This window comes from Suillus paluster (genome assembly GCF_016628075.1).
Source record: "Suillus paluster strain FC165 chromosome Unknown EDB91scaffold_44, whole genome shotgun sequence".
Lineage (NCBI taxonomy): Eukaryota > Fungi > Basidiomycota > Agaricomycetes > Boletales > Suillaceae > Suillus > Suillus paluster.
In genome coordinates this window covers 1-25,463 of record NW_024537604.1, presented here as the reverse complement: position 1 = coordinate 25,463, position 25,463 = coordinate 1, and the positions used below count along the sequence as shown (strand labels likewise).

The window sequence follows — 25,463 nt, the reverse complement described above, 5'->3', positions numbered from 1 at the left end:
CAAACTTGCCCTCACTGGATGTGTTGTCATATAGACAGAAAATGCAAAATTCCGTGAGCCCTGCATGAAGATAAATGCTTACGAGTTATCAACTCAGAGTGCACCTTTCATGCATAGTAGGTTTTGCGCCCTAGGGAATTTGAGCCAACCAGCATCTGACAAATCGCCATTAGGTGGGTACTTTGCCGCTGACAAGCAAAAAGAGGTTCAACAACTGCTTTTCAGATATACCACGCACATTCATGGCTTCGTATTCGCCTCTTCGAATGCACGACCTAGAGCACCAACCTGAAGACTCTGAAGACGCTATTCTCCTCCCCAGCAAACAGGTCATCTCTCAGCACCGTACAGCAGATTCCCCATCCGAATGGCCCACCTGGACTGCACTGGGACTCTCCGTGCTCGCGGTTGTTTGCGCATGCACGGTGTATATCGCCTCCGCCAGTGCTTCCGGGTTGCGTGATGCCCATGGGTTGCGCCAGCCTACCCAGTTTCCAGGTCTCGAATTTATCGACGAGCCCCGGCAACAGGAAAAGGGTATGTGCTTTCAGTCATCATGGACACTGTGTCATGACTCATGAATGTACCTGTGTGGCCAGCACCAAAGATGTACTTCCCGAACACCATCGTACGGGCGAACAAAGCCTTACCTGACCAGTTGTATACTTCGGGCTCGCACGTTATCCTGAGTGAGAATGTAAGTGGATCTTCGTGACCTGGAGCGATTCGGTCGTTTATGTCGCTCCAGGACTCGATGTTCTACCAGTGGCACCTACGTCGGTCCAAATTTACCTCTTGCTACATCGACAGCGTCGTTCCCAATCTCGAAAATGGTCTTGCGGCCAACAAGACCTATACCGCATCTGGCTCCCTCACCGAAATCCAGATTTGGAATGTTACCACTCCTGTTGAGGGCATGAAGAGCCTCAGCTGGAACACGCGACCTCAACGAATCGCACTGATGGGCACTGTCGCGTTCCTTCCTGAGAAAGAGAAGATCGAGCAGCTGCATTTCGAAGATGGCTGGCAGTCGCGGCTGCCAACGCGGTTCTCATGTGGTAAGAAAACGGCGCTTAGCATCGAGGTTGCCTGCGATGGTTGTAGACTTGAATTCGAGCAAATATTCTCATCTCCTCCGTTGGGTGAGTGCGGCTGTACATATTACAGGTTGGGGTGACAGACTGATCCACGGTGTAGCTTTCGACCTGATGGAGATAGGATAGATTGGGTGTTCAGCAGAAAATGGTAGCGATAACCTAGATACATACTTTAATGTCACAGTCGACCATCGAAGTACCATACCAAAGTCACGTAACATAGCTTTGGTTGCGAACTACATCGTAATCAATGACTAATACTAAGTCGTGCAAGGCCACGTGCCAGTGCGTGGCAGAGCCCACTAAGTACTCGCCTTTTCGTAAGTCTTTGAATGCAGATCTCTTGGACAACAGTTCATAGTCATTCATGGTGATGCCGATATAATAGGATGCTGTGGAGCAATATTAGTACAAGCTGTCTATGTAGTCCGCGTAAGGACAGCGGATCCTGCACAAGTTGTATACGTAAAGAGCACATATGTAGTTGCCTGTCGACTTTTCAAGATGATGTCGAGCGCACAATCAACCATATCACCACCGTCTCTCGGTGGCGAACTCTTTTGTAATATGACGACAAGCAGGGGCAAATGAAGCACAATCGTGATACATTTGAATCACACAAGCTCCTGAGAGATCATGAAAGAGAAGGATGGCACCCTCGGGACAAAAAGTGCGACAGAACGCGAGAACGAGGGTCGAAATAATGCATCTGATTCGGGAACAAGAAATACGTGCTGCAATCTAGCGATATCATCCAGGAACTGCGATGTAATATTATTGAACATAGAACAGCACAATATCGGTTGTGCAATTACGTAGACGGCGAACGGAAATCGATCGTCAAAACTTGCGGTGACCGGTCGATGGCTGTGAACGTCAGACGAACGGTGCGCTCGAACCGTTCGGGAATCATATGATAGAGAGGGAGAAGACTCATCTCAAAGAAATCTTGAGAGACGGAAACAAACTAGTCTCCCTTAGACAGACCATAGCTAGACGAATCAAGATAGTCGTTCCGTTCAGAGACTATGACAAATTCGAAGTTAACGTTGATATTCGATCCCACGGAAGTACGAATAGGCAACCTTCCGGCCATGATGAATGATCGTCAAAACGATCGAAAAGTACCCCCCATCTAAAGGTAGGTAGCGGCAATTAGCCTATCAGTAAAATCCCGAAGTTCTATTTTGACATGGAACCGCTTAACTTTCAACGAGTCGAAAAGGCACGACAAGTCGCAAAAGTCGGCGCAGCAAGTGTTCCAAGAGAGTAAAGAGGCTTGAGGAGAAAAATAAAGTCATTTACGCCTTTCGCCAGCGCGCCATTGCGAACGGCAACAATGACCTCAGACAACGTCGTCCGCTTGGTGCGCCCAAGCGACTATCCCGCTTGTCGCACCTACCCTAAATCATGCAGAATGCACGTGACCGCTCCACGGGCTGGTTCTCCGCGTTTGTTGTAATGACGATCTCCATCGAGGTCGGCAGTGAGGTCACTCTACATGTCAAAAAATATTTGACTTACTTTTCGGCATCGCGGGGATCGCAGCAGCATCCCGATGTGCACGGCGAACATTGCTATGAACGTTTCCGCGTTCGATGGAAAGATAAGCGGATAATAATTATCACCAGTCGCAACAGAGATTGTCCTTTTATCGCTTCCGAGGACGACAGGCACGAAGGTTGAGCCAATTGTCTCTGGGCCTCCAGCAATGATGTGCTGTATTGGGCGAAGTTATACATGTCTTGTATGAGGTAACTCTCGGAAGGGGAGCCATGCAACTTAAAATCCCTGCAAAAACGATCGACAAGTGACACCGCAAAACCCACCACCGAAAGGCGGAGCGGGAACAACGGAAATGAATGCCCCGGGCCCTGTATCATTAATTTCCCCGTGATCAGCTCCACTTCGAATGAACGGACACTCGGCAAATTTCGATAAGAGTCTAGGTCCTTTCGGTGTGAATACCGCGGTGTTGGTTCGGGGTTTGCAGGAAACGAGCAAGTCTGAGGGATAACATGTTACCTTACCTACAACTAAATACTAAGGGACACGCGCCAAAAGCAAACGGTTTTACGTGGCCCTGCCAGAAACGGCTCGAGCTATAGCTCCCAATACTAGTGGTTTCACTTTCTGATAACTTGTCACAGTTATATTCTGCACTATACAGCATACACATAAGTGACTTGAACTTCCTGTCTTCAGATCACATTCAGTGACAGACTCGATGCTTCACAGCCTGAAACTTCGGTCCTCGGAAATACTGCGCGTATCTGGGCCTAGTGTTTTCGCCATTAGCATCTTACTGAACATCCTCACCATCCTGCGCTTGCAACACACATCGGTCGATGACGGGAAGTACAGTATGTCGTTGTCGTCTTCACTGACAGCCACAGTAGTTCAATCTCACTCAATATATTTGATGCAGCTTACATTGATGACGATCATCCGACCGAATTACCCCTCCGCCTAGACACCGTTGCGTTGACGTTTAACAGCACGGAACGTTACAGTACATCTGGAACCAAGGCCTGGTTGGAGTGGAATTCACTTGATCATTTTCCACGAGGCCACGGATTTGTGCGCCTGGGACCAAATGGTAAATAACTATCGCCCAATTTTCGTCAATGCAAGATGCTCACCATTCACGAATTCTGTAAGGGCGAGCGTTTGGTGTCTCGATGTTTCACCAGATACATTGTCTGCAAATGATCCGGCTCGCCCTCATTAACGGACCCGATGACCATAGTGGTCATTGCCTCAACTTCTTGCGGCAGGCCATTCTTTGCAATGCTGATACTACCCTCGACCCACTCTTCGTCGACCCCGATGGAATGATGACAGGCACAGACGGCTTGGGTGTGACGCATGTATGCCGCGATTGGACACAGGTTTATGCGTATATTGTGGATAACCAGAAGGGCCATTTGTGGGCAGAGCAAAACAATTAAGACAAAGACGTGATGCGGAGATTGCAGGTGCTGAGTCGAGCGTGACGATCTGACCTAGTACTGAGATTCAATTGGTGCTTGTAGGTACGAGACGTGCGTGTTGGGATGTCACTAGTAGGAGATATCAAGCTATAGATTTGTGGTGACTCGCCTTATATATTTCATATGTTGAATAGACTAGAGAGTCGGGGCAAGAACAGTGTAGTCTCCGAGCCAGATCTTGAAAGAAGAAAGACAGTCTGAGTTGGACTAGTGTTGCCGTCGAAGTGAATCGAAGTTATCAAATAGATCAACCATTATCACTACAAGTCCAAAGCCCTTTATGCGCCTCCTGTCTCTATCATATTTCAATGGTAAAAACCGCTGTATGAGCCTCGAGTCGCACATGTGACTATGAATGCCATAAACAAGGGCAACAAGCAAGCTCGACGCACTCAGCAATTCGCGAATAAGAATGAGGATTGATATTAGTATTAGTCTCTTAGATTATATCGTAAGGCTATAGCTACATTTGGTCAATCTATTATTTCTGCCAACTGTCCCGCCTATTGCCGACTTCGCGGAGTGGAACGAAGCGCACTTCGACTTACTTCGTCCACATCGAAGTGTACCGAAGTGGATCTAATTTCCACTTCGATTCGCTTCAGTTCGCTTCGCGGCAATACCAAGTTGGACACACTGATCCCCAATCGCAACCAGGCACAGTGGCAGTGCACCACTGGGTTCATTTTGTGCGTCTCTCGGTTTCAAACACACATCCTCGTCTTTCACCTTCTTTACGTCGATGCTTGAGCTTGAAGCTTGTGGAAAGGATTCGGTCGTGATGGCAAGTCAATGTCAAAATCACCAGGTCGTCTGAGGAAAGGAAAGAACAGTTGGGTGCATGGAACGTCGCTTTTGTCATCTCGTTAATATTCACGGCGACATTCTTCCTATAGAATCATACACAGTGTGCAGATGGAGGAGAAAGCACCGTTATCCGGTGGATACGAGTATGAACAAGTGGACTGATGTGTGTGATTGACGAAAGCTGGTGAAACTCTAACAAAGAGTTGAGACAGCATTCGTCAATCACACATGAAAATGAGTATCCATCCACGGTGTCTGAACAATATTTGAAGGTATGTATCACTTGTTTATACACCCTTTCCAACACAACGGGAATAAGAATATGAAAGGGCGCCATTACAAAGACCCTGATGCCCGTCCGCGGTACTGCGTATAGTGATCAGTATTACAGACCCCGCGGCCTGGCCGCAACTTTGTTCAATGTCGTCGGTACCTCGATGTCGTGAAAGTCAGTATCTCTTAATTAAGCTCCGTGTTCCGCTCTCCCCGCGGTTTGGATCGTGGAATTGTGCAGTGCAGAAGAGCACCTCGGGAAACGTGAGAGGGATTTCTATTTTTTCTTTAAAAAAACCGTACCCTGCCTATCGCCAATAGTAAATTGCATCTACGTAAGTCACTGTTTCGTGTTCTTCAGAGTAAAACGAGGCGTTCATAATAAAGCGAAAAATGATATCAATTAACCGGAGGGAGAGGGAAATTTTGTTGGGGAAGGCTGTTATATATCGGACAGAGCTGCTTCGAAGCATCTAACGCTGGGTTTCAGACACGATCGAGTTGTAGTGCTCGCTACTCACTATTGAAAGGCTGCCAAGCCGTCACATCTCCAGGAGCCTCTGCAAATACTAAAGCCAATCCACTGCGAGCATATCGATTCAAGTCCAATTGTAAGCTCAGTACAGGGAGTAACTCACGCATAAAGATGCCAATCGATATGGCTTGACAAAGTCCAAATATCATTTCCAGCGAATGAGACATGGCGGCGGAACTTACCAGTGCAATAACCAAGGTCCAGGATTGTCGGTGATGAAGCGGATAGTCACATAATCACCTGGGTTGCCGGTGGTCACGGTATCGCGCATGACGGGATCGACATAGTTATATCCGCTACTTCCAGCGCTTCTGATAACAGCGAAGCTGTGCTGTGAACCATTTATTGTTAGTGCGCGGGATGTACGGATATGACATGCTAAGACATACCCCATGGAGGTGGAATGGATGCTGTCAAAGTGTCAGTCTCATGTCAATCAATGGCATACTAAAAGAACGCACAGGGCCGCCTGGGGCATTATCGGGATTCCAGGAAATCTCGATAACCTTGTTCCGCGGCAGAGTATATACGGTTCCATTAGGTGCCAGGTCCGCAGCCGTCATAGCACCGCTCAGTAACTGCAGTAGAACGGGGATACTAGGAGAAGTGTACTGGACGCCATTGATGAGGAAGTTGAAAGTGGTCAGGTTTTTGCTCAGAACAAGATCAAGTTTGACGTCTGGTTTCTGCAGCAAACGAGAAGAAGGAGTGTATAGGGGGTGTAGGCCAGTCTCATTCAGAGCTGCCGAGCTTAAGGTTGTTCGGTTCTTTGGGTCTGCGTCTGGAGAGCCGGCATATCGTAAGATGGCTGTGGAGTTTGTACCTGCGTCAGGATCGACATGCACCCAGTAGTTGTCGACAGGCTGATTTGTCTCAAGAATGAAGGAGTAACGCTGTGCAGCGTAAATCTGAATAGAATCAACCACGAGAGGTTTGACGTATTGGCCATCGACTTCGATTATTGTAAGATTATGGCCATCGATCGAGAAGATGTAGTTGGGCTTGCACGCCATGTTCAGTAGGCGGAAACGATATCGCTTGCGCGGCTGAACGTTGATGATGGCAAAAGGCACATCCGGTCCTCCGTCGTAACGCCCGACACCGTTGATAAGCACCGAGTCGGCAACCACTTGTCTTTGGACTTGAGTGGATGGTAGATGATACCTGCGAAGCGAGCCGATTAAACAACAGCAAAAAATCCATTGGCTTGGCTGACCAGTCCATCAACGTGATAATGGTAGACTCTTCGCTCAGATGTCAGAAACGCAAATCCATTTTGTTGGGCTCACTCACCATCATCAATATCGTACGAGGAACGGTACGGGTCGTTCGGGTCGTAGATTATCAGCGGACCTCGTAAACCATCGCAGTATTGGACCTGAAGTTACCTCAGTCACCAACGCATCAATAAATAGAGGCACGAACTCCATAATGAGAGTGGTACCAGTATGTTCCTACTTGGTCGCCAGCATTGAACTCGTAGAGAAAAGAGTGACCTGGGGCGATCGGGCATTGCGTAACGAATGCCACGCCGTCCATTTGGTTGCTATGATGTTGGAATAGTCCATGCCAGTGCTGTTCGGAATAGGACATCATTGTATACTCCTATGCATTAATCAGTTTGGGACTTACGATACTGGTACTCGTGAGCATCGTCTCGTTACTCAAGTGGTTCGTGACGTTGATCTTGAACGTATCTCCCTTAAAGACACATAAGGTCACCCAAGAGTTTGCACACGCGAAGTAAATGTCACCTTCTGAGCCGTGATAATGGGCCCGGGATGAGTGCCACCGGCAAGAACCGCCCTGCAATGACCTGAGTGATTAAAAAGGTAAAAGTGCAGCAAAACTGACGACTTTATGAACCCGTCTGGAGATACATTGCCATTGGCAACAACCAGGTCAGAAACTGGGCCAATGGTCACAGCGTAACTCTGTAGGCTCGCCAGAAGGCACAGGGACACATAGTATGAGAACATGACCCAACGCTCAAACCGATTGGAGGATGACGATGAACGAGATCCAGCGCATCCCTTGGTTTAAGTAGTGCTCCTGGTATTGCTTTTGGACCTACAGCTCGATCCACTTATCTTCCGGTCCGTAGGTCGAAGTCACCGACGGTGAGGTAGGAATTCCTCTAGGAGTATCGTTGGAGCAGCTGTAGGTCTCCGCCAATCAACTTGAATGTGTTACAGACTTGTAGGACAAAATTACCTTTCAAAAGCCCCCGGTTTCAGGATGTAATACTAATCATCCGATCGTCCTCAGTGGTACAAGTTCTTTGGAACTGGGTAGCTTGCAAACGGGAACTGCTGATTCGCTGGAGTACCGAAATGAGGTTCCATAACCAAGAAAAGTACAGCACATTACCTGAATAAGCATGGTCCTATGTTAGCCAACAAAGGAAGATCTTTGGCAACGGCTATGCTCTCATGGTGCTGCCGTTTGTGCATGCGGATACGATGGTGCACTTTGTATGATACAAGTCATAGTGTCCGGTCGCTAGTGAACCTACGCCAGTATTAAGTCATTAGCTACGAGTCATTTTGCTTCAAAACTTACAACTGATGATCTTCAAGAAGCGGCGCCAGGCACAGCTGCGATGAGTTTGACAGGTACCCGGTTCAAGACTGTTGCGGATATGAATTTGGTTCATAAGCAGAAGCTTCGACAAATCTTTCGTGATGCAGCCACGATGGGATACATGATAGTTGCCCAGTAACTGGGCAGATTTGAATAACTTCAGCATATGCTCTCGGAGCAGAAGGCTGCAAAAGGTCAGCTTATGGCAGTTTTCAAGAGCGCCGCGAGTAGCCGCCACCCTCCGCGACATCCTACTACCCGTCGCCACGTCACCTGTCATGAGAAACTGTTCTGGAAACATACCTATGCATGCCTGACAAGCTGATGGGCCAAGTTTAATTATATATCTGCAGTTCAGGAAAGGCAGACCGCCATCCACCAGTATGTCATGGTCGGGATTTGATTCGTTGTGCGGCATTCAAGCGATATCTCGGAGCCATCAAGTGCATGTGTGGGTACATCATGATCTGAGAGAGACTCTCTTTACGTTGACAATTTGAAGCTTTCCGTAGCTTTCGTCAACCTTAAGCGAGCGCTCTCATTGGTGGAGAGGACTACTAGCCTACCAGAAAGAGTACATCTATGTCTGGACTCGTCTTGAGAGACACTTCAGAGCGATACTTTTGGGATAGTTCAGGGACACTCTCGTACACAGCGCACGCCATACTTTTTCTGGTATTTATGACTCTCGGAGATGGCAGGCTAGTAGTCCTCTCCACCAATGAGAGCGCTTGCTTAAGGTCGACAAAAGCTAGGGAAAGCTTCAAATTGTCAACGTAAAGAGAGGCTCTCTCAGATGCTATGATGCGCACTGTGTACGAGAGTATCCCTGAACTATCCCAAAAGTATCACTCCGAAGTGTCTCTCAAGACGAGTCCAAACATAGATAGGCTCATGATCATGAATCGACGATCGGAGTTGAGAATTTTGATGGTCGCTGAGGTCACTGGCAAGTATCTGCGATCATTGTGGGCCCTGGGGCGCTAAGACCGTGATGTAAGTATAAGGAACCGCATCAATGTCTCCGCGTGAGTTGGAGCACTGTGGCAGGCAGAACAGGCCACATATGCAAGCTATTAATCTGCGAAGGGCGGCTGAACTTTGAGCGGACATGAAATCGTTGATCTTCACTACAGCCGATATTTCAGACCATATAAAAATATAAATCAGGAACACCGACGCGGTTTGTACGGAGGAGTCGACATCAATGATGTCTGCACTGGAATCAGCTTCCGTGGCATATGGTACCGAAGTGCCGGGTACGCGTTTGGTTCCTTGGAAGTGCAGTGTTATACCTTGAACAGATCAACTCTCTTATTCACCATTATCTGAATACACTCACTGAGTGCTAGAAGATATTCAGGGCGTAACCCAAAGTGATTTGATATCCACTGTGCGAAAGGAAGGCGTAACATATCCTCGATGTATCATACTGAGAGGATGCCAGTACGTGATGAGCTCGAGAGGGATGTACCAGTGAACTGTCTGAATTATTAATCTTCGGAAGAGAGAAGGAAAAACCGCGTGAGAATGCCTCTGGGGGTTGACGTGCAACTTAGCCATAGTAGAGCCTTTGCAAATTAAATATGTCCGGGTTCGACGGCGATATAAGCGCCAGTATTTAAATGCTGTATCTGGCTTGTGTCTTGATACAGGGCCGTCTAAACAATGTATCAACGAGTTGCAAGTGGCACTCCTGCAGCACGCGTCAGATTCTATATCAAATACTGTTGGAGAATCATTTACTCTGAAGTGACAAAAAAGACCCTTCCAAATCATATCGATAACGGCCCCCGAGGGATGACACGAGGACGTGCCACGGAGGGCAGACGCGCAACGGGGTTCCCGTGCTCACATAAAAGACAATAAATGCGAACATGAGTCTGAGGGGGCAATGCACATGCAATAAGGTATTCAGGGCATCTGCAGTCGTATCGCTTGCGATGGCCGTGCCAGTCCCCGACTCCGCATGAAGACACTAAGACAAGATATGATTCACAGGTAATAGTACAACAACATGGGACGCCTATGCAGTTTTGAGGCAAGAAAAATAAGACACCAATCGCTCGAATCTACGTGACTTGGGCTCGTCATTTTCAAGCACACCGGTAAAGAAATCCTTTTTAGTGGGCGATTGGCTAGTTGCCTCGTCCACAGCCTTTGTTTTCCCCTTCCCAGCCCCGAGTGAGTCCACGAGTACGGGTTGTGTGTACTTAGCACAAGGCAAAAGCTGCATGTGCTGCAGCATGATCTGGTATACACGACGGACATGGTCATCGCGGGGGTTGGTCGATTCCTCGATAGTCCATCTGTGAAATGTCAGGATGTCGAACGCTAAAAATAACCAAGGATTTACAGCCTTAATATGACCTCTAACTCGACAATTGCTCCCTCTTTGAGTTTGGTCTTGTAGTCACTGACATGAATACGAGCACCGTGCTCGTCTCGGACATCAGGGGTCTGAACCGCTGTGCCACGCAGATGATTGTACTTGTTCAATAAGGCAGAGTATCGTCCCTTTGAATCCTCGAGGTCACAGATGCGCCAGGAGTGATCTACTAGCATGTGTATGGTCAGGATGTCATAACTCAAGCATCATAAAACATAAAACATACCGTCAGGCTTCTTGCCATCGTTTTTGCCAAGGGCTTGGTTAGCCCTCGCCCTTGCCTTGCCTACAGTCACGAGAGTAGATTAGGATAGTGTTAGAGCCAAAAAAATTAAAGACCTACTTGGACTTATCAAACCTACATGTTCTGTTTCGAAATTTTACATCAACTGCATGGGATATAGCAATCGTATTCGACTTACGAGTAGCCTCCTCTCGAGATATGGTAGTATTTACCAGTACGTCTTTGAATACAGCTCCGGTCGTGACAACAAGGCTGTATCTGTCCTCTTTCTTGTAGGTGCGCCAAAACGGCACGTTCGGAGGGATTGCAACAGCATCCAATGCTGTATTAGTAAATCAATGAATTTAAACATAGGTGAAGGACATAGCGGACAACTCACATGCATTGCGGGCTTTCTCGACATCTGTATGGAGAGCGGAGAGAAGCGACAATGCAAACTGGGAGCACGTTATCGCCGAGGCAGGGCAGTCCTTCTCTTTATCGTCTAAAGGGAGGACCTCAAACTGAATTTTTGCGCTTTTGATGTCACCGAGATTAAGCTGTATGATATATGGTTTGTAAGAAGGTTTTTATCAGCAGCTGAATGACAAAAACTTACATCTTTCTCCGGGAGACTAAAGTACTCCCCAGACTTATTAAAACGGCCCTCGAGGTGTAACTTTGCCGGAAACACGAGGCGGAGCACATCGTCATCGGGCCCTACCCAATATTCTGCGCTGTCATTAAAAATAGAGCGCAGAGGGCGAGGGTTCTTCTCTTTGGGGATGTTCGCTAACATCTTCGCATCGGCAGCGAAGGGAGAGTCCATAGAACCAAGAAGGGAGGTGTAAAGTGGGGACGAATACGTCATAGGTACAGAACCACCGTCAGAGGCATCAGGAGTATTCTCCCGAGGCGGCGCAGGGGAGGAAAGGGTACATGATGCCGAACAAGCATTGGGGGAAGGCGTGGGTGGCGAGGGCTGAGACATTGCACGAGAGACTGGAGGACAGCTAGTGCAACAAATAAGGCAAAAGTGGGTGGGTGGTTAGAGGTTAGAGTCGCATCGACTGGGTTTTTAAATGGTACACGGTATAATCTAAAACCAAACTTGAACAGCGACAAGCGACACGAAAACAAAATAAATAAAAAATATCGCACATATTTGCACACATCATGATGCAAGACGTAAGGCAATTGATTTGCGGAAGCCTTATAGAGGTCTCAAGGTCCACGAACAATTTAAGGATGAAGGTGATCGGTGTTTTAGAGGCTGTAGACATAGGCGCCAGAGACAATCTAAGTTTGAAGCTGATCGGCGTTTTGGAGGCTATAGACAGACATGCGCCTCCCGACCATTCAGGCAAGAAATGTTTTCTCTGCCATCATAACTCCAAATATTAGAGTCATCTAAAATTCGAGCCGAAAAATGATAGCCACCTAAGCATATGATTCCACAAAGAACATACTGCGCTTGCTTGTCCGTCAAACACGACTTCAGAAAACTCGCGTTTCCGTTTCATCTTCGCTGGCGGATTATCAAGATCAAACTCTGCAGTAAGCGCTTTTGAATGTTTCATCGAACACTCAGCTTCTGCATCCTAGACATCTATGACAGTACCATCACGGAATCCATGCTTGATATATGCGTTGTGCTCTATCGCGTCAAATCTTCGTGCTTCTTGTAAGGGAGAGGCTTGTTTAGCTGATCAAGCATTACCAGACGAGATGTGCACAAACCATCACGACTCTGCACGAGATGCAGCAACATAAGCAGCAAAACCACCTTCATGTAGATTTATTAACACCTTTGGAAGTGTTTTCCCCTGCGCAAAGTGTCCTGTGACTGCAAACGGTGGTTGGATCGGAAGCTGATAACGAGTGATTCGCAACTTTTCTGAGGCTCCATCCGAACCTTGGAGCAGAGTTGTGAACGTCCAACTAACTGGTATGATGAGGAAGTGTCCTGGCGCAAGGTCACTCAGTTGTACTTTAGATGAAGGAAAATGCACAATTACAAAGATTGCGTATGGCAGCCCATTGGGGCAACGAAACCCTGCGACCCGTTCGTTATACAAAGATCAGTCGACGGGCATGCCAACATATAGAGGCAAGCAACCAGGTACTAACGTCTGCATCGAACGAAGTGCGGCCATGTCAAGGCGAATTAGCCGCCGATGCTCGTCTGCATTGAGAACCACTCAATGTAAATCATCAGAGAACTGATGAGTCCTTGACATGGTAGCCGTGGGAACTATAGGAGGTACATACTCAAAGTAAGTTTCAAAACTTTTTGGAAAATCGGGCGACTCTGGCAATTCTTCCCCTCTTTGTGGTAAACAGGTCCAGATTACCAACCTGAGCAACGGCAAGACCGTTACTGTGACTGTAGCTGATGACTGCCCGACTTGCGCCAATTCGGAATCCATCGATCTTTCTGTCGCTGCCTTTGAAGCTATCAGTGATCTCAGCACCGACGGTCGGCGGTGAAGTCTCCGGTGCGTCCTGCCTCATCGCCCGCTTCAATATTCCTAGCTGACCTGACCCTTAATAGTTGGGTGGGAGTACCTTTAATCATTCTCCCCTTGCAAGCACTGCCCGCCATTGTCAGCTTTCACTGTTTTCAGTCCCTTCTGTGTCGCATTGATGCGCTATTTGTTTTGATGGGCTAGTCCTGTTGGAGCGCGGTTACTCAGCTTGGCGTTCACGAGACTATTAACGACCCTGGTGGTTGTTGGTCTCCGCCGGCAACGATCAAACACCTCCCTCCGCCGGCAACACATCTTCATTATTTCCTCATTTTCATATATAACGTCTACATACGGTTTTGCAAGCATTCGAAATCACGTACATGCACGAGTTTGTTATCGAGTTTTATTATATGCATAGCATGCAGTGCGTTCCATACAGTGTCTTGAATGCTTGGTCATGTTGTATTCACATAGACGTTGTATGAGTATCCGCATAGACAGCGCAGCGCGCAATAACATAAATGTTTAACAGTATCTTGCAAGTGTCGAACCATTTCATTGACTTATGGACAGTGCTATGATAAATGAAGGAAGGACTTGTCTCAAATGATTATGTAGGGCTAAGCCTATGCTTCGGAAGTCGAGAACGGGTTGCTCAACGTTGCAAGTTGATGATTGGGTCGGGCATACACTCGGGCACGAACAACACGTTAACTGGTTGCAATTTTCATCAAGCTGCCCTAAAGCTATCCAGAAAATTTACCCAACACCGCACTCCCGGGCCTAGTACGCCTTTGAAGTGAGCAGTCATCCCTCTCCGCCATGTGTTCCCGCGGACGAATTACCCGATTAGGCATCCAGGTTCAAGGCCGCCACGAGTCACGGCAGCTTGAGGAGCTACATACTCACTGTAACTTAGCTGTCAACGTTAACCGCGATAACAGTCGAGTCTTATAAGTAAGCATTAACGCCTCATATTAACAGCGAGCACTCTAGTCCCCATGTCAGCTGTTGCGCAAAAAAATATTGTTGTCGGTGGCAATGGTTTCGTTGGTATGAGTTTCTGACTCTCCATGTAGTTCTACGTCACTTATGGCTGCCAGGCTCCGCGGTTTGCAAGTTGGCCTCTTGCCCGGAGAATGGAGGTCACCAGCATAAGGTAAGTACTTTATGCTCTCAGTATTTGACACCACTCATCCGCAGCCCTGGCAGCTCTTCCGGAAAACCTTACAAAACCCCAAACAGGTGGAATGGCGGAAAGCAGATGCCCTGAATCTAGAGTCATATGCGGACATCCTCCCGAGTGTTGACGCTGTTGTCCACACTATTGGTACGCTTCTGGACAATACGCAGCACAAGCAGAGGATGCAAGAAGGAGACGTAATGGGCATGCTCAAATCTCTTGCTGGCCGTGGCAAGAGTTCTTCAGCAGAAGGTCAACGGAGCGCCTATGACACCCTTAATTATGAAACAGGTGTGTGATCATACGCGTAACGCAGCCCCGTTTACAGTTTTTACAGCGCGCGGTGTCAGCCGTCCGTATGTGTGAAGCATTTATAGTGAGCGAGCCCGTATCCGGAATTTCACATGTTCGGCCCTTCATCTATGTCTCCGCGGAGGACGTCAACCGACCCATCGTCTCCGTGCGGTATCTCGAAACGAAACGGGAGGCTGAGAAGCGGATTGAAGAAATCATCCAAAGTCATCCACAATACAGGGGGGTGTATGTCCGCTCCAGTAAGTGTATATCTTCCATAATTCGGTTCGATGAAAGATATGTCATACTAGATTTAACATACCACCCGCATGTCCGACCAATGACTACCATTCCAGCCACGATATTCGATGTCTCAGCACGGATCCATGCCGCAGTACCAACGTATATTCCGATGCCTTCTTCGGATCTGAGGTGGTTAGGGACTTCCGTTTGCCCCGATGCCACGGACAAAACACCTTCCGCCCTGACTTCCATGGCGAATTTGCTCTCTATACCCCAATCCACGTTGATCACTTGGCTGAGGCTATTTGTCTTTCGTTGGATCCAGCAAGGATATACGTGGTGTCGTTGGCGTGCGCGATATACGCCACCTAATTGGTTTGTCCCAAATGGGAGCAGGGACGTTGACCCCAAGCACTTAGAATCAACTTATAATATTGCCTCGATGCATATATCTTGCTGGGTCTCCTCTGAGTTTTTGTCCCCTCGTAGTGAATCGTTATTGTTTGGTCGACCAACGACTCGGTTGAGTCTATAACTCAAAATTATCCTCGCATATCCAGGACATTAGTTTTATGCCAACTAGCACGAGTGGGTGTTCTAGTAAGTATTGATGATGATGTGATGTGAGACTTCCCCTCTATCATATATTGTGTTATCGCTAAATCGGATATCATCACTAGATATCATTGTGCTTCTCATCATCGGGGTTATCATGCTTTCTCTGTTCTTGCTTTGGGAACGATACTTGGAGCAACTTCAAGATGATCCATCAAGAATACCGTCCGCGTGGACACCGCCGCCATTGATGAGGCCCTCGATTTGGACGCGAGCAAAGGGAATGGCTGTTATCCTCGCCATCGCATTTCTAAATTGGAGCGCCTTCATGAGCTGGCTCTTCTGAGTTCAGGTAAATATGTCGACCTCCTGCTACCTGTCGGGACGTGATGACGCTCAATCCGCTCTGTACTAGTTGTACTATCAGAACTACTTGTCACTCACACCGATACGAACTATGGTCCGGCTCATTCCAATGTTCATTTTCGGCTTTTTTTGTAACATTTTCGTTGCAATGGTCGTGGCCAGATTGCCTTTGGTCATCTTTGCAGGTATGGGTTTTTGCAGGGAATTTTGACACCTGAGGCTGACTCGTCGTCCAGTCAGCGGAACGTTATTGACAGCATCTGCTGGGATCTTATTTGCGCTGATTGACCCGTCCGCAACCTACTGGGCCTTTGGCTTCCCGTTCACAGTTCTCGTCGTGTTTGTTTGTGATTTTGTCTACTCCTCTGGCACACTTTTTATCGCCCAAAATGCGCTCCCATATGAGCAGAGCGTGGCCGGAGCATTGTTTCAAACTATGACACAGGTAAGTGCCTGTAAAGTAGCTACAAATGTTCTGTTCTAAGGTCAATTTCTTCCGCCACGAATTTTCAATTAAATCACCTTTGCCACAAACTGCGAGTCCTATGCTAGTGTGAAAGGTGAGAGTTATTAGATACGAGCCTCAGTCGCGGGTAATGAGACTGAGGTGTGGACAGCGAGCTAAGACCTTAAATATGTAGCAGTGGTGAAGGGGAATAAAAATACCGCAGTGTCTAGGAATTATATATCATAATGTCCTTTGCCGAGTATCGGATGATCTGCCGGATCACCCTCGAGTCTTGACACCTAGTTTACGATTCTGTGACAAGACTCGAACATAGATCAATGTACAGTACTAAATGTGTATTGTTAGTCGTTATACATCCGTTCCTATATGAAGCTCCGAGCCTACGGACAAGGCTCTCACTCTGCTCACACAAACAAATCTGTCCACCCCAACGTCTCCGATATAACGCCCACCACCTTGGCTTCAAACTCAAACACGTCTCCACCACGATATGCAACGAGGTCTTGAGGCATCTCCCTCCGTATGCCGAGCGCCTTCTCGAGGTTTGTCGTGGCGAGCGCGAGAGCCGTCGTGCGATCGATAGCACCATTGGATGTGAGGAGGGACTGGGCTTGATGTTAGGGGAAATAAGACATAAAAGAAGCCTCCAAAACACACCCAACCGACTTCGAAACGTGTATTCCGGGCGTCGTGCTCGTCAACGACACCAATGGCTACATTGACGCCTGCCTTCAAGAGCGCAGTGACCAGGTTCTCCTGCGTGATCGGCGGGCCAGCGAGTCTACGTTATATCCAGGTTAGCCTCCTTAATCGTAAATGAGAAAAGGAAAAGAAGACTGAACCAAGAAGAAAAAGTAAAAGAGTACAAGGGCACTCACATCCTCCGCTGCTCCCACGCTGACGGGAATGGCTTACCCTGCGTGACGATCACGCTCACGCCTGCCCTCGCAATCTCGTGCGCAATGAGATGTGCCTCGGTGGCTCCTACAAAGGTCAAACGAAGCTCCCTCCTGGAATGAGCTTCATACTCATCCTTGAGCAGGAGCAGCGTCGCCATTATGTCTGCGTTCTCGACGTCCACCACGAGCGTTGTTTTACCCTTATTTCTAGACATCAGTGTCCATTCAATGCGGAAGAGGTAAATATGCGGACCTTTCTAACGCTCCTCAACACTTCGTCCCCGCCCTTCCCGAACAACATACTCCTAAGTGCTGCCACCTGCGTGCTCACACCTGCCCTTGAAGACATACTCACAGCAACATGTAACGCGACCTCATCAACAAGGCTCGCGTTTTCTACTCGAGCATGCGCAACTCCAGGCGAGAATGCAGTAGATATGCCTTGCAGGAAGGTCCCAGAGGGCGCAGTGATGGCAGTTGTGACGCCGCTGCGATAGGCGAGTCTGCAATTCCAAAAGGTGGGTTTGGGACACGTGGGCACATGAATAGGATATGAAAAATGAAAAGGTCACGTACAATAAATTCCGGCCACCAAACATCAGCCCGTCCTTTGCCCTCATTATCTTGTCACCCAGCACGGTGGGCAGATCCCCATCGAGGGGGTTATGAACCCTTCCATCATTCGTGCTCGGTTCAAGCCTGATCTCCACGAGGCCCAACGGCGCACCAAAACTCGTCAGTCCAGGGGTGATCGTACCGCCTTCAAGGTCGACGATTTCGACATCTCCCTCTGTAAAATCCGAGCATTGACCAATGCACACTACTCGGCCATCTTCCACGGCCACTGATCCTGCCTGTTCGGAAACACACGCCACCCCACCCGAGCCGTCACTTCTCATATAAAGCCCCGAGACATTCACGAACAGCGCCCCTTTTACGCTGCGCGGCTCGAGCGGGGGAAGACCCTCGTACGCGACTGTTGCTGCTTTCTCGGCGTCGAAATTGGGTATGCGCGGCGGTGTGGTGGGTCCCTTAGCGATGTAGTGTTCTGGTAGGGAGAGCTGGGGGATGCCGTCGATATAGACTTGGGTGGGCGTCGAAGCAAGCGAGAGCGGGTGGGAGGACCAAATTACAATATCTACATTCGATCAGACCTCGTCTTATAAATATATTAATCACGAGCAGGACGTACCAGCATCGTACCCTACAATTCAACGGACATTTCATTTCTCAATCGAACTGCATATAAAAACGGCGCACGCACCTGGTTTGAGCATTCCGACCCGATGGCCCATCCCCATGGCAGTGGCAGAAGTATAGGTGACGGAGAGGAGGGCAAGTGCGGGGTCGAGGCCATAATAGTGCGCTTGGGCAGCTTCGTGCAGGAGGTAACGGGAGTTGATAACGGGGTGGTCGGACTGCAAGCACGAGATTAGTCAGATGTAAGATCAAGTTGTAGAACGTCAGTGTGATTGGGACATGCGTTGGGAAGACTTGAAGACCATGATCAAATATGTGAAAGGGTAACATGTACGCGTTTTCGTGGCTCCAACGTACATGTGATGTAACAAGGTGTGTTGGCGCAGCATAAAATAAAGAAGAGAGTGAGGCGAAGAAGGCAACATTGACCTTCATAACAACATCGATTCCATGCTCCGCTAACACGCGGGGAGCAAACTCCGATCCTCGATATGCTTCGCGCTTCTTCCTTTACCCGAGATCAACAGCATGAGCCCACAGCACAGAAGATAGTACGCAATGCACTACGTACCGGAAGTTGGATGCGAAAAGCGCGATGGTAGGTGTGCCTCCCTGGCGCCGGAACGGAGGGTCGTTAGAAGGAAGTCGCGAACAGACAATGAGAAGAGGGAAGACTCACCCACGTCTTCTTCAACAGCTCCGGAACGAGGTACGTTTCTCCAGCATGGTGGAACGATGCTACTGGAAACTCGAATTCATTCGTAAGCTGTCCATGCACATGCATTAAGCAATTACACGCAAGTAATTTTTTTTAACAAAAATAACGTACGCGGACGATTCCATCGAGATCAACCGCCTCATAGCAGTGCACGGCGATCTTTACGTGTCCGCGGAGCACATCGACGAGGGATTCCCATTGCAGGTTTTCAGGAAATGTCTTCCCCGTAAGGTCATCCCAGGAATCAGACTCTGCTTTGGCGCAGAAGGCGTCTTGAGCATCACGCAACTTTCGGGCGGTGTCATAGGCAGCACGGAAGTTCCATCCCGAGTCAAGGCGTGAGTTGCCGTATGAACGGGAGGGGTTTTCACCTTATGGATGAGTGAGCTAGGGGTATGAGGATGTGCATTTTGGAACGTACCACATGCATGCCTGTTAGTTATTGTTGAGAGTGAGAATGAATAATAGATGAGTAAGAGAAGTGAGGGGAGTGAAACGACATACTTCATGTGTCGCCAGCGAGGTGTGAGAGAGTGGTCAAAGTGGGAGCCGTTCAGGGTATAAGGAGGTTCAAGGAGCATGGAAGAAGGTGTACGCTCATCTGTAGGGCGGAGTTTCATGATGAACGCCTGACCGCCTGGCAGAAAACACTTAAGATCAGCAATGAGACGAACTATGAACCGATACGGCGCCAACCAATATTATTTGCGCTCCCAGGGAGAATTTGCGCTGTGGTGACGCCCCCAGCCATAGCGAGTTCGTATGATGCATCGTGGGTGTTCAGCCCGTCAATACTACGCAGCCAGGGCAAGATGGGTGCCTTGTGGGAGTTCGTGTCGCGTGCACCTGCAGGAAATGGGACCCTGTGGTGATGTGGAATAGCGAAGAAACTCACCGCTTAGGTTAGGCGCACTGCCAACGCCAATATGGGAGTGCAGATCCACAATACCAGGGGTGATCCACGCTCCATGAGCATCGACAACCTCCAATTTCACGTTCTCCGACTCGAGCTGCTGAATCAGGGAAAGAGGAACATCACCTATGGCTTTTATGAGACCGCGGTGCATGAGTAGGTCGCCGGTAAGAACCTCGTGCCCATCATTAGCGGCTGTCCAGATAGTTGCGTTGCGCACGAGAACAGGTTTCGTGTTCTCTGCGTAGCGGTCGCTGTAGGTGCGGGCATGGAAATGGGATGGAGGCCCGGGTTTGGCGCGTGTGTATGCACATCTGGAGAGGATTTGGGAACGACGGGAGAGTTCGTGTGGGCTGGATTGAGAGAACGCGGAAGCGATGAAGGTTGAGGAATGGAAAAGGATGAAGAAGACGAGGGTACTGAGGAATAGAACTGGACAAGCCCAGCGCCGAATAGCCTGAGGGCGCGCTGCTAACAGTGAGCTACCCATCGTGTGAGACGGTGAGTAAGCCTGACTTTATCCCTATTGCTTATGTACTTAGTCGATGGGGAACATGTCGGCAGCATTTCGGTTCTGAACCGATTAGGTTCGAACGAACCTGGAACCTAACATAAGTCGGCCGTAAGGCCCGTTCTGGCCCATTGCTTTCTTTTGGCAGCCTAGACTTACGCCAATCACTGAATCAACTTGGATAAGTAAATGATTGTGACGTTGGCACCAAGAAATATTTCTCCGTGACGATTCGGTCATGACGAACTTGAAGCAGTCAGAAGTCTCAACGCGATTAGTACGTGCAGCACGTCTCGTCGATGTCTGTCGATGACTCGGTCGAATCAGCAAGGTCTCGTTTTGCATAGTACACCACCCTCAACTGCACCGCAGCGCGAGGAAAGTCCGATTCTTCAGTTTGTACCCAGCAGACCCCACACTCTTGGCCTAGCAAACTCACTTACCTCCACTTTCTATGCCAGACTCAGAGGAACCCGTCCTCTCCGGCATCTATCGTGCAGTTACGAAAACGATGACCGACCTCTGCGAGTCGGGACTTTGCACGGTATGGGAGGTCCTCACACTCTGTCTTGTAGTCTGGATAACATTTCCGGGAACCGCAATGATCATGGACAATATCGACCATCAGCGACAGTTTCACGGTGTTGATGAAAAGCGGCGTGCTTTACTTTGCAGCGTGAGTTCATAGTTTGAGTGTGGCCCTCGTTTTCCCGTTGAATTTTTGCACATCCTAGCTTTGTTGTTGCTTCTCGCTTCAATGTCAGATTGCTGTCTCCAAAGATGTTGGTAGGTACGCCGATGTGTGGCTGACATCCACGTCTGAAGATCTGACTGATGGCACTAACAGATACAGACTATGTTTGTGCCGTGGACAGATAATATGACTCTTTATGTCGGTGTGCACATCAAATCCATGAGTGTTTGGGGTTCATTCGAGATACACAACGAAACCGGAGCTCATTGTGACTGGAGTCGAATCACGCACGCGTATAATTCGAAATAGTGGTCACAGAAGGCGTGGACTCATCTTCAAGCGGTGACTGTGATGTTCCGCCACATAAGAGAGATCATCCCATCGTAGTTCTTGATCAACATCCTTCGCAGTTTCGTTTTAACTGCAACCACACTTAATTCACTGTCTACTTGAAGGGCCACGTTATTGCAATGTCCGCATCCGAACTCCTCCGCCAATTCATGCAAAATCTGAGGGTGGGTTAAGCGTTTTTTTTACTGTGGCTCAAGTTAGGGACATCCCTTCAGGCTCAACCCGAAGTGAAGTCGAGCCTGCCGCCCCTCGTACCACTCAAACGCCCGTCTCGCCCCCATCCGTCACAATTTTCTTATCCACCCAGACACCGTCACACACAATTCTACGGATTCTGGATCGACGAACAGTGGCTCATTGAGCTCGGAAAAAACATTCAAGATCCCGAAGATCGTGTCCGGCCTCCTAAAGAACGTGATTTGTGGTTCAGAGGATTCTCCCACATCTGCTGGGCTGTCAGAATTGATCCTCTGACTGTCGAGCTCTGCTTTCAGCCCAGTCAAGATGGCGCGCCTCCAGAGTACGTGGATGCCGAGGGAGAGGTATTTGTCTTGTCGGTGTGTTCAGATAACGAGGAGGACGAGCTGGTCATTCCTTTCCAGGAGCAGGTTGACTATCTTGCGACCATTTTGGGTAGGGAGCCACGGTGGTGGGTCAGTGTCTGGCCAGAATGTTAAGAATGTATTGGCATCCAGTCACCGCCATCAATGGATATTATCCCCACGTCGCCTCTAGTCACTTACAATGTTTGAAACCACAATACGTGACACCAACACGTAGGACGCGTCGCACGTGTTGCGTCACATGTGCCTCGTGCACATTAATATTGGTGATCTACAATTCTGAATTTTTCAATTTGTCTCTCCCCAGGTCTTCCACGACCAATCCACGATACACTATTGTATATTGATTTCGGACTATTTGCATTTCAGCGCAAGGCATGCTTCGGTTCAAGGCACAAGTCGCTTTCAATAAGCTCCCATAGTGTGCTCACTCGAACAAGAATAGCTAGCTCCTCGTCGAATTTGTTGACATATATACGGTAAATGCCTCCAGCGCAACAGAGCCTCTTAATACGCGATATTTGGACAGGAGACTGATCTACAACGCCCTCCACGACAGCGTCGTGACAAACTTTGGTGGTACTCGATGGGCATCGGGGAGCAGCAGGGATATCGTTGATCGGTGCGTCGATTCTTCATAGATCTTCAGCTTGCCATGCATTTTTCACCGACCACGAACCTTTTTGATCATTCCCGTCACACGAAAATCGAAATCATGATCGACTTGCATGGGGTTGCGGTTACGCTTCTCACTGGCATATGTACACGATGTCAGGGTTATTCCCCGTGTTGTCCATGTTTCAGGTAAGGTTGTACGGAAGAGTAGGTACTATTGATGTGTTACACTTCGCTACAGACTTCGAAGGGCGAAATTGACTCACCAGGTAATCGGCTACTAGATAAATCGGTTCAAAGCAACGCTAGAAGATAAATATACCGAGAGTTATATGAGTAAACGACAAGGCCAGGTTTCTAGCGTTTCTAGGTGTTGAGACCAACGTTGATGCATTTAGAAATATGCCTTTTCTTGTGACGGCCACTGACACAACAAGGGCCCTTCTGGAGTACCGTGGAGCCCTCACAGAAGCAGGATCCTTGAAGACGGTCAAGCATAGCGCCAATCACTGAATCGACCTGATTGCGACGTGTTGTCTGACTCCGAACGCTGTATTTCGATGAGTCTGTCGAACTCGACCCATCAGCGTCTTGTTTTGCATACACATGCTTTGCTCAAATAGACAGCTGCGCACTGCTAATGCATTAGCTCCTTGTTGCCATTGAGGAATGTTTTGCATCGGGCTGTCGATCGGATACCCATGGGGTGAAGAAAAGGTATTGTAAGAAAGTCCACTGTGGGTGATCGATGTCGAGTCGACATTGGCTATGATCGTGTTCCCACATGTATATAAACCGCCTCAGTAAAACGGGTCGCAACACTATCATCCAACCTACTTATCATCCATTTGCTTCTCGTACAATGTCAATGTCGATAGAGCAACTGCTTCAGAATCTTCAGGTTTGGGACTCATCAGTAGTGTGTTTCAGAGTCTATCTGACCTACAAGCCGCAGATTTCTGGGTCGGGCTCTACCAGGTCACGTCAAATCGATATTCGGTCCACCTAGACAATGCTAAGAACAACACTACGGTTATCGCGTCAACCGAAGATACTTGCTCTACCTCGAGAGTAAAATCAAAACCAATCCCAACGCTTTCCACAATGCCACATCGTTGGCTCGCAAGTGGATCCAGTACGCGTTGCAGCTCCCTATGTTTGAGTTCAAGTATTGCATTGACCCGGAGCGGCGCAAGATCGAGGAGGTGGCGGCTGACGAAGATATACATTATTAAGACGAGGACCAAGACGACAAGGTTGTCAGTGGTCCTTGCTGTTTGTTCGGATGATCCCGATTTCTTCAACTTACGACCTACCGAAGAGCAAATGACGTTGTTGACGAATTTGCTCGGTGACGCCCCTCACTGGTGGGTTAGTTACAAGAACATGTAAATCCCCGCTTCGACACCAAATCACTCACTGTATCGTCAACTGTTTATGTACTTTACCATATGTCGGAAAGCTGGTCACCAGGCTACCTTCAGATCAAAGGAATTATTACACCGAACGCGGTCACGTGTAGCACACTTACCTGCGCAACGTACAGGTCGGTGAGGAAGCAGATGGTCACATAGTCGCCGGCAAAGTCAGTGGTCACGGTATTGACAAGATCCTGGATTGACATTGTTACACCCGCTCCTTCCTGATGACAGCGAAGCTGTGATCCATCATCAGTCAATGGATGACTGGACGACACGTCAGGAATCAAGATGTACCCCATGCAGTGTCAAAGCTTCAGTCTGCTATCAATCGAGCACTCAGGGCATGTCAAAAGCGACTCACAGGGCGACCTGGGTAATTATTCGGGTTCCAGTAAACTTCGATAACCTCCTGTGGTAGAGCGCATACGGTTGCATTGGGTGAGCTGCTCAGTAAAGGAACACTAGGACTCGGAGAAGTGTACACTTGGGGACGTTGCCAATTGGAAGTTGAAACCGGTCTCATTTGTCCCAATAGTTTGACTCACTGATGGACTGCATGTCGCGCATCAGTCGAAGTTCTACACCGAGAGGGTTAACTTGAGAATTTTAGAAGTAGATAGGAAGGGTGGACTCAGCAACGAGCATAGCACCGATCATTGGATAAGAGAGAGAGAGAAATTCTATATTTATATACCGCAACAAACAAAGTGAGCTGTTAAGACGCGGTGCCCTGTTAGGGCTGTGCTGGGGAGTGTTGTAACAGGGTGAGGGATGTAGGTATAGTACGAATAGCCAAGCGGTCCGCGTTTGATGAGTTTTGGTGTGCGTGTGGGCTCGTTTGGTGTCCAGGCTTAGTATAATATGATACACTTTCTCTCCTTCCTCCTCCTTCTGATCTCTCCTCGTCTCCTCCTTCCCTCGTCACTTCCTTCTTTGCCCTTACTCAGGCTTCTGTCCCTCTCCTTTCTTCCCAGTCTCCTTCTCGTTCCAGTGCGACCTTCTTGAATGCGCTGGATTCTTGAATAAACTTCGCTAGTGCCTTTATGCCCTTCTCCGTACCCAAAATTTCGTTGAGTATGATGTTGTGTGATACCTCA

General features: G+C 48.5%; 9 protein-coding genes across 9 annotated transcripts; 6 read left to right on the top strand and 3 right to left on the bottom strand.

Moving 5' to 3' along the window:
- Positions 1–242: 242 nt before the first annotated feature.
- Positions 243–1,223, top strand: EDB91DRAFT_1238229 (uncharacterized protein; the record flags this gene model as incomplete). Its single annotated transcript, XM_041321690.1, has 4 exons — positions 243–537; positions 600–697; positions 749–1,142; positions 1,198–1,223. 4 exons carry the CDS (start codon positions 243–245, stop codon positions 1,221–1,223), a joined length of 813 nt encoding a protein of 270 aa, XP_041175097.1.
- Positions 1,224–3,527: 2,304 nt separating this feature from the next.
- EDB91DRAFT_1295469 (uncharacterized protein) lies at positions 3,528–4,161 on the top strand (the record flags this gene model as incomplete). The annotated part of the gene is made up of 2 exons (XM_041324909.1): positions 3,528–3,696; positions 3,759–4,161. Coding segments are annotated over 2 exons (459 nt in total), but the record flags the coding sequence as incomplete, so codon positions are not given.
- A 1,408-nt stretch (positions 4,162–5,569) lies between these two features.
- EDB91DRAFT_1056321 (laccase) lies at positions 5,570–7,684 on the bottom strand (the record flags this gene model as incomplete). Its single annotated transcript, XM_041313997.1, has 12 exons — positions 5,570–5,643; positions 5,692–5,753; positions 5,809–5,832; positions 5,888–6,036; positions 6,095–6,115; positions 6,167–6,869; positions 6,922–6,949; positions 6,999–7,083; positions 7,131–7,280; positions 7,338–7,406; positions 7,460–7,511; positions 7,560–7,684. 12 exons carry the CDS (start codon positions 7,682–7,684, stop codon positions 5,570–5,572), a joined length of 1,542 nt encoding a protein of 513 aa, XP_041175095.1.
- A 2,800-nt stretch (positions 7,685–10,484) lies between these two features.
- EDB91DRAFT_560764 (uncharacterized protein) lies at positions 10,485–12,150 on the bottom strand. The gene is made up of 6 exons (XM_041327712.1): positions 11,520–12,150; positions 11,301–11,460; positions 11,100–11,243; positions 11,021–11,044; positions 10,904–10,963; positions 10,485–10,846 (listed from the first exon to the last, which is right to left on the bottom strand). Exons 1-6 carry the CDS (start codon positions 11,889–11,891, stop codon positions 10,641–10,643), a joined length of 966 nt encoding a protein of 321 aa, XP_041175094.1. The 5' UTR covers positions 11,892–12,150; the 3' UTR covers positions 10,485–10,640.
- A 1,063-nt stretch (positions 12,151–13,213) lies between these two features.
- On the top strand, positions 13,214–13,381 carry EDB91DRAFT_1037187 (uncharacterized protein; the record flags this gene model as incomplete). Its single annotated transcript, XM_041312827.1, has 1 exon — positions 13,214–13,381. A coding segment is annotated over one exon (168 nt), but the record flags the coding sequence as incomplete, so codon positions are not given.
- Positions 13,382–14,188: 807 nt separating this feature from the next.
- Positions 14,189–15,510, top strand: EDB91DRAFT_1329776 (mitochondrial protein; the record flags this gene model as incomplete). Its single annotated transcript, XM_041325332.1, has 7 exons — positions 14,189–14,314; positions 14,368–14,424; positions 14,475–14,530; positions 14,584–14,845; positions 14,905–15,108; positions 15,160–15,373; positions 15,417–15,510. The coding sequence occupies exons 1-7, from the start codon at positions 14,194–14,196 to the stop codon at positions 15,508–15,510; spliced, it is 1,008 nt and encodes a 335-aa protein (XP_041175092.1). The 5' UTR covers positions 14,189–14,193.
- Positions 15,511–15,862: 352 nt separating this feature from the next.
- EDB91DRAFT_560665 (uncharacterized protein) lies at positions 15,863–16,676 on the top strand. The gene is made up of 4 exons (XM_041327711.1): positions 15,863–15,998; positions 16,062–16,197; positions 16,249–16,572; positions 16,630–16,676. The coding sequence occupies exons 2-3, from the start codon at positions 16,104–16,106 to the stop codon at positions 16,494–16,496; spliced, it is 342 nt and encodes a 113-aa protein (XP_041175091.1). The 5' UTR covers positions 15,863–15,998; positions 16,062–16,103; the 3' UTR covers positions 16,497–16,572; positions 16,630–16,676.
- A 209-nt stretch (positions 16,677–16,885) lies between these two features.
- Positions 16,886–20,701, bottom strand: EDB91DRAFT_1250481 (uncharacterized protein; the record flags this gene model as incomplete). The annotated part of the gene is made up of 15 exons (XM_041323230.1): positions 16,886–17,086; positions 17,139–17,262; positions 17,360–17,580; positions 17,634–17,883; positions 17,957–18,518; positions 18,573–18,584; positions 18,645–18,798; positions 18,938–19,088; positions 19,152–19,192; positions 19,260–19,346; positions 19,410–19,669; positions 19,720–19,730; positions 19,803–19,935; positions 19,995–20,144; positions 20,194–20,701. The coding sequence occupies 15 exons, from the start codon at positions 20,699–20,701 to the stop codon at positions 16,886–16,888; spliced, it is 2,865 nt and encodes a 954-aa protein (XP_041175090.1).
- Positions 20,702–21,886: 1,185 nt separating this feature from the next.
- On the top strand, positions 21,887–22,444 carry EDB91DRAFT_1348299 (uncharacterized protein; the record flags this gene model as incomplete). Its single annotated transcript, XM_041325960.1, has 2 exons — positions 21,887–21,931; positions 21,983–22,444. 2 exons carry the CDS (start codon positions 21,887–21,889, stop codon positions 22,442–22,444), a joined length of 507 nt encoding a protein of 168 aa, XP_041175089.1.
- Positions 22,445–25,463: the final 3,019 nt, after the last annotated feature.

Bases quoted from the DNA above. Each gene is read 5' to 3' on its own strand.
- EDB91DRAFT_560764 (XM_041327712.1), bottom strand. From the start codon at position 11,891: ATGTCTCAGCCCTCGCCACCCACGCCTTCCCCCAATGCTTGTTCGGCA. The intron at 11,045-11,099 runs GTAAGTCGAATA...ATTTCGAAACAG, and splicing joins ATCTCGAGAGGAGGCTACTC to AACATGTAGGTTTGATAAGT. The intron at 10,847-10,903 runs GTATGTTTTATG...TACACATGCTAG, and splicing joins CGATGGCAAGAAGCCTGACG to TAGATCACTCCTGGCGCATC.
- EDB91DRAFT_560665 (XM_041327711.1), top strand. From the start codon at position 16,104: ATGGTCCGGCTCATTCCAATGTTCATTTTCGGCTTTTTTTGTAACATT. The intron at 16,198-16,248 runs GTATGGGTTTTT...CTCGTCGTCCAG, and splicing joins GCCTTTGGTCATCTTTGCAG to TCAGCGGAACGTTATTGACA.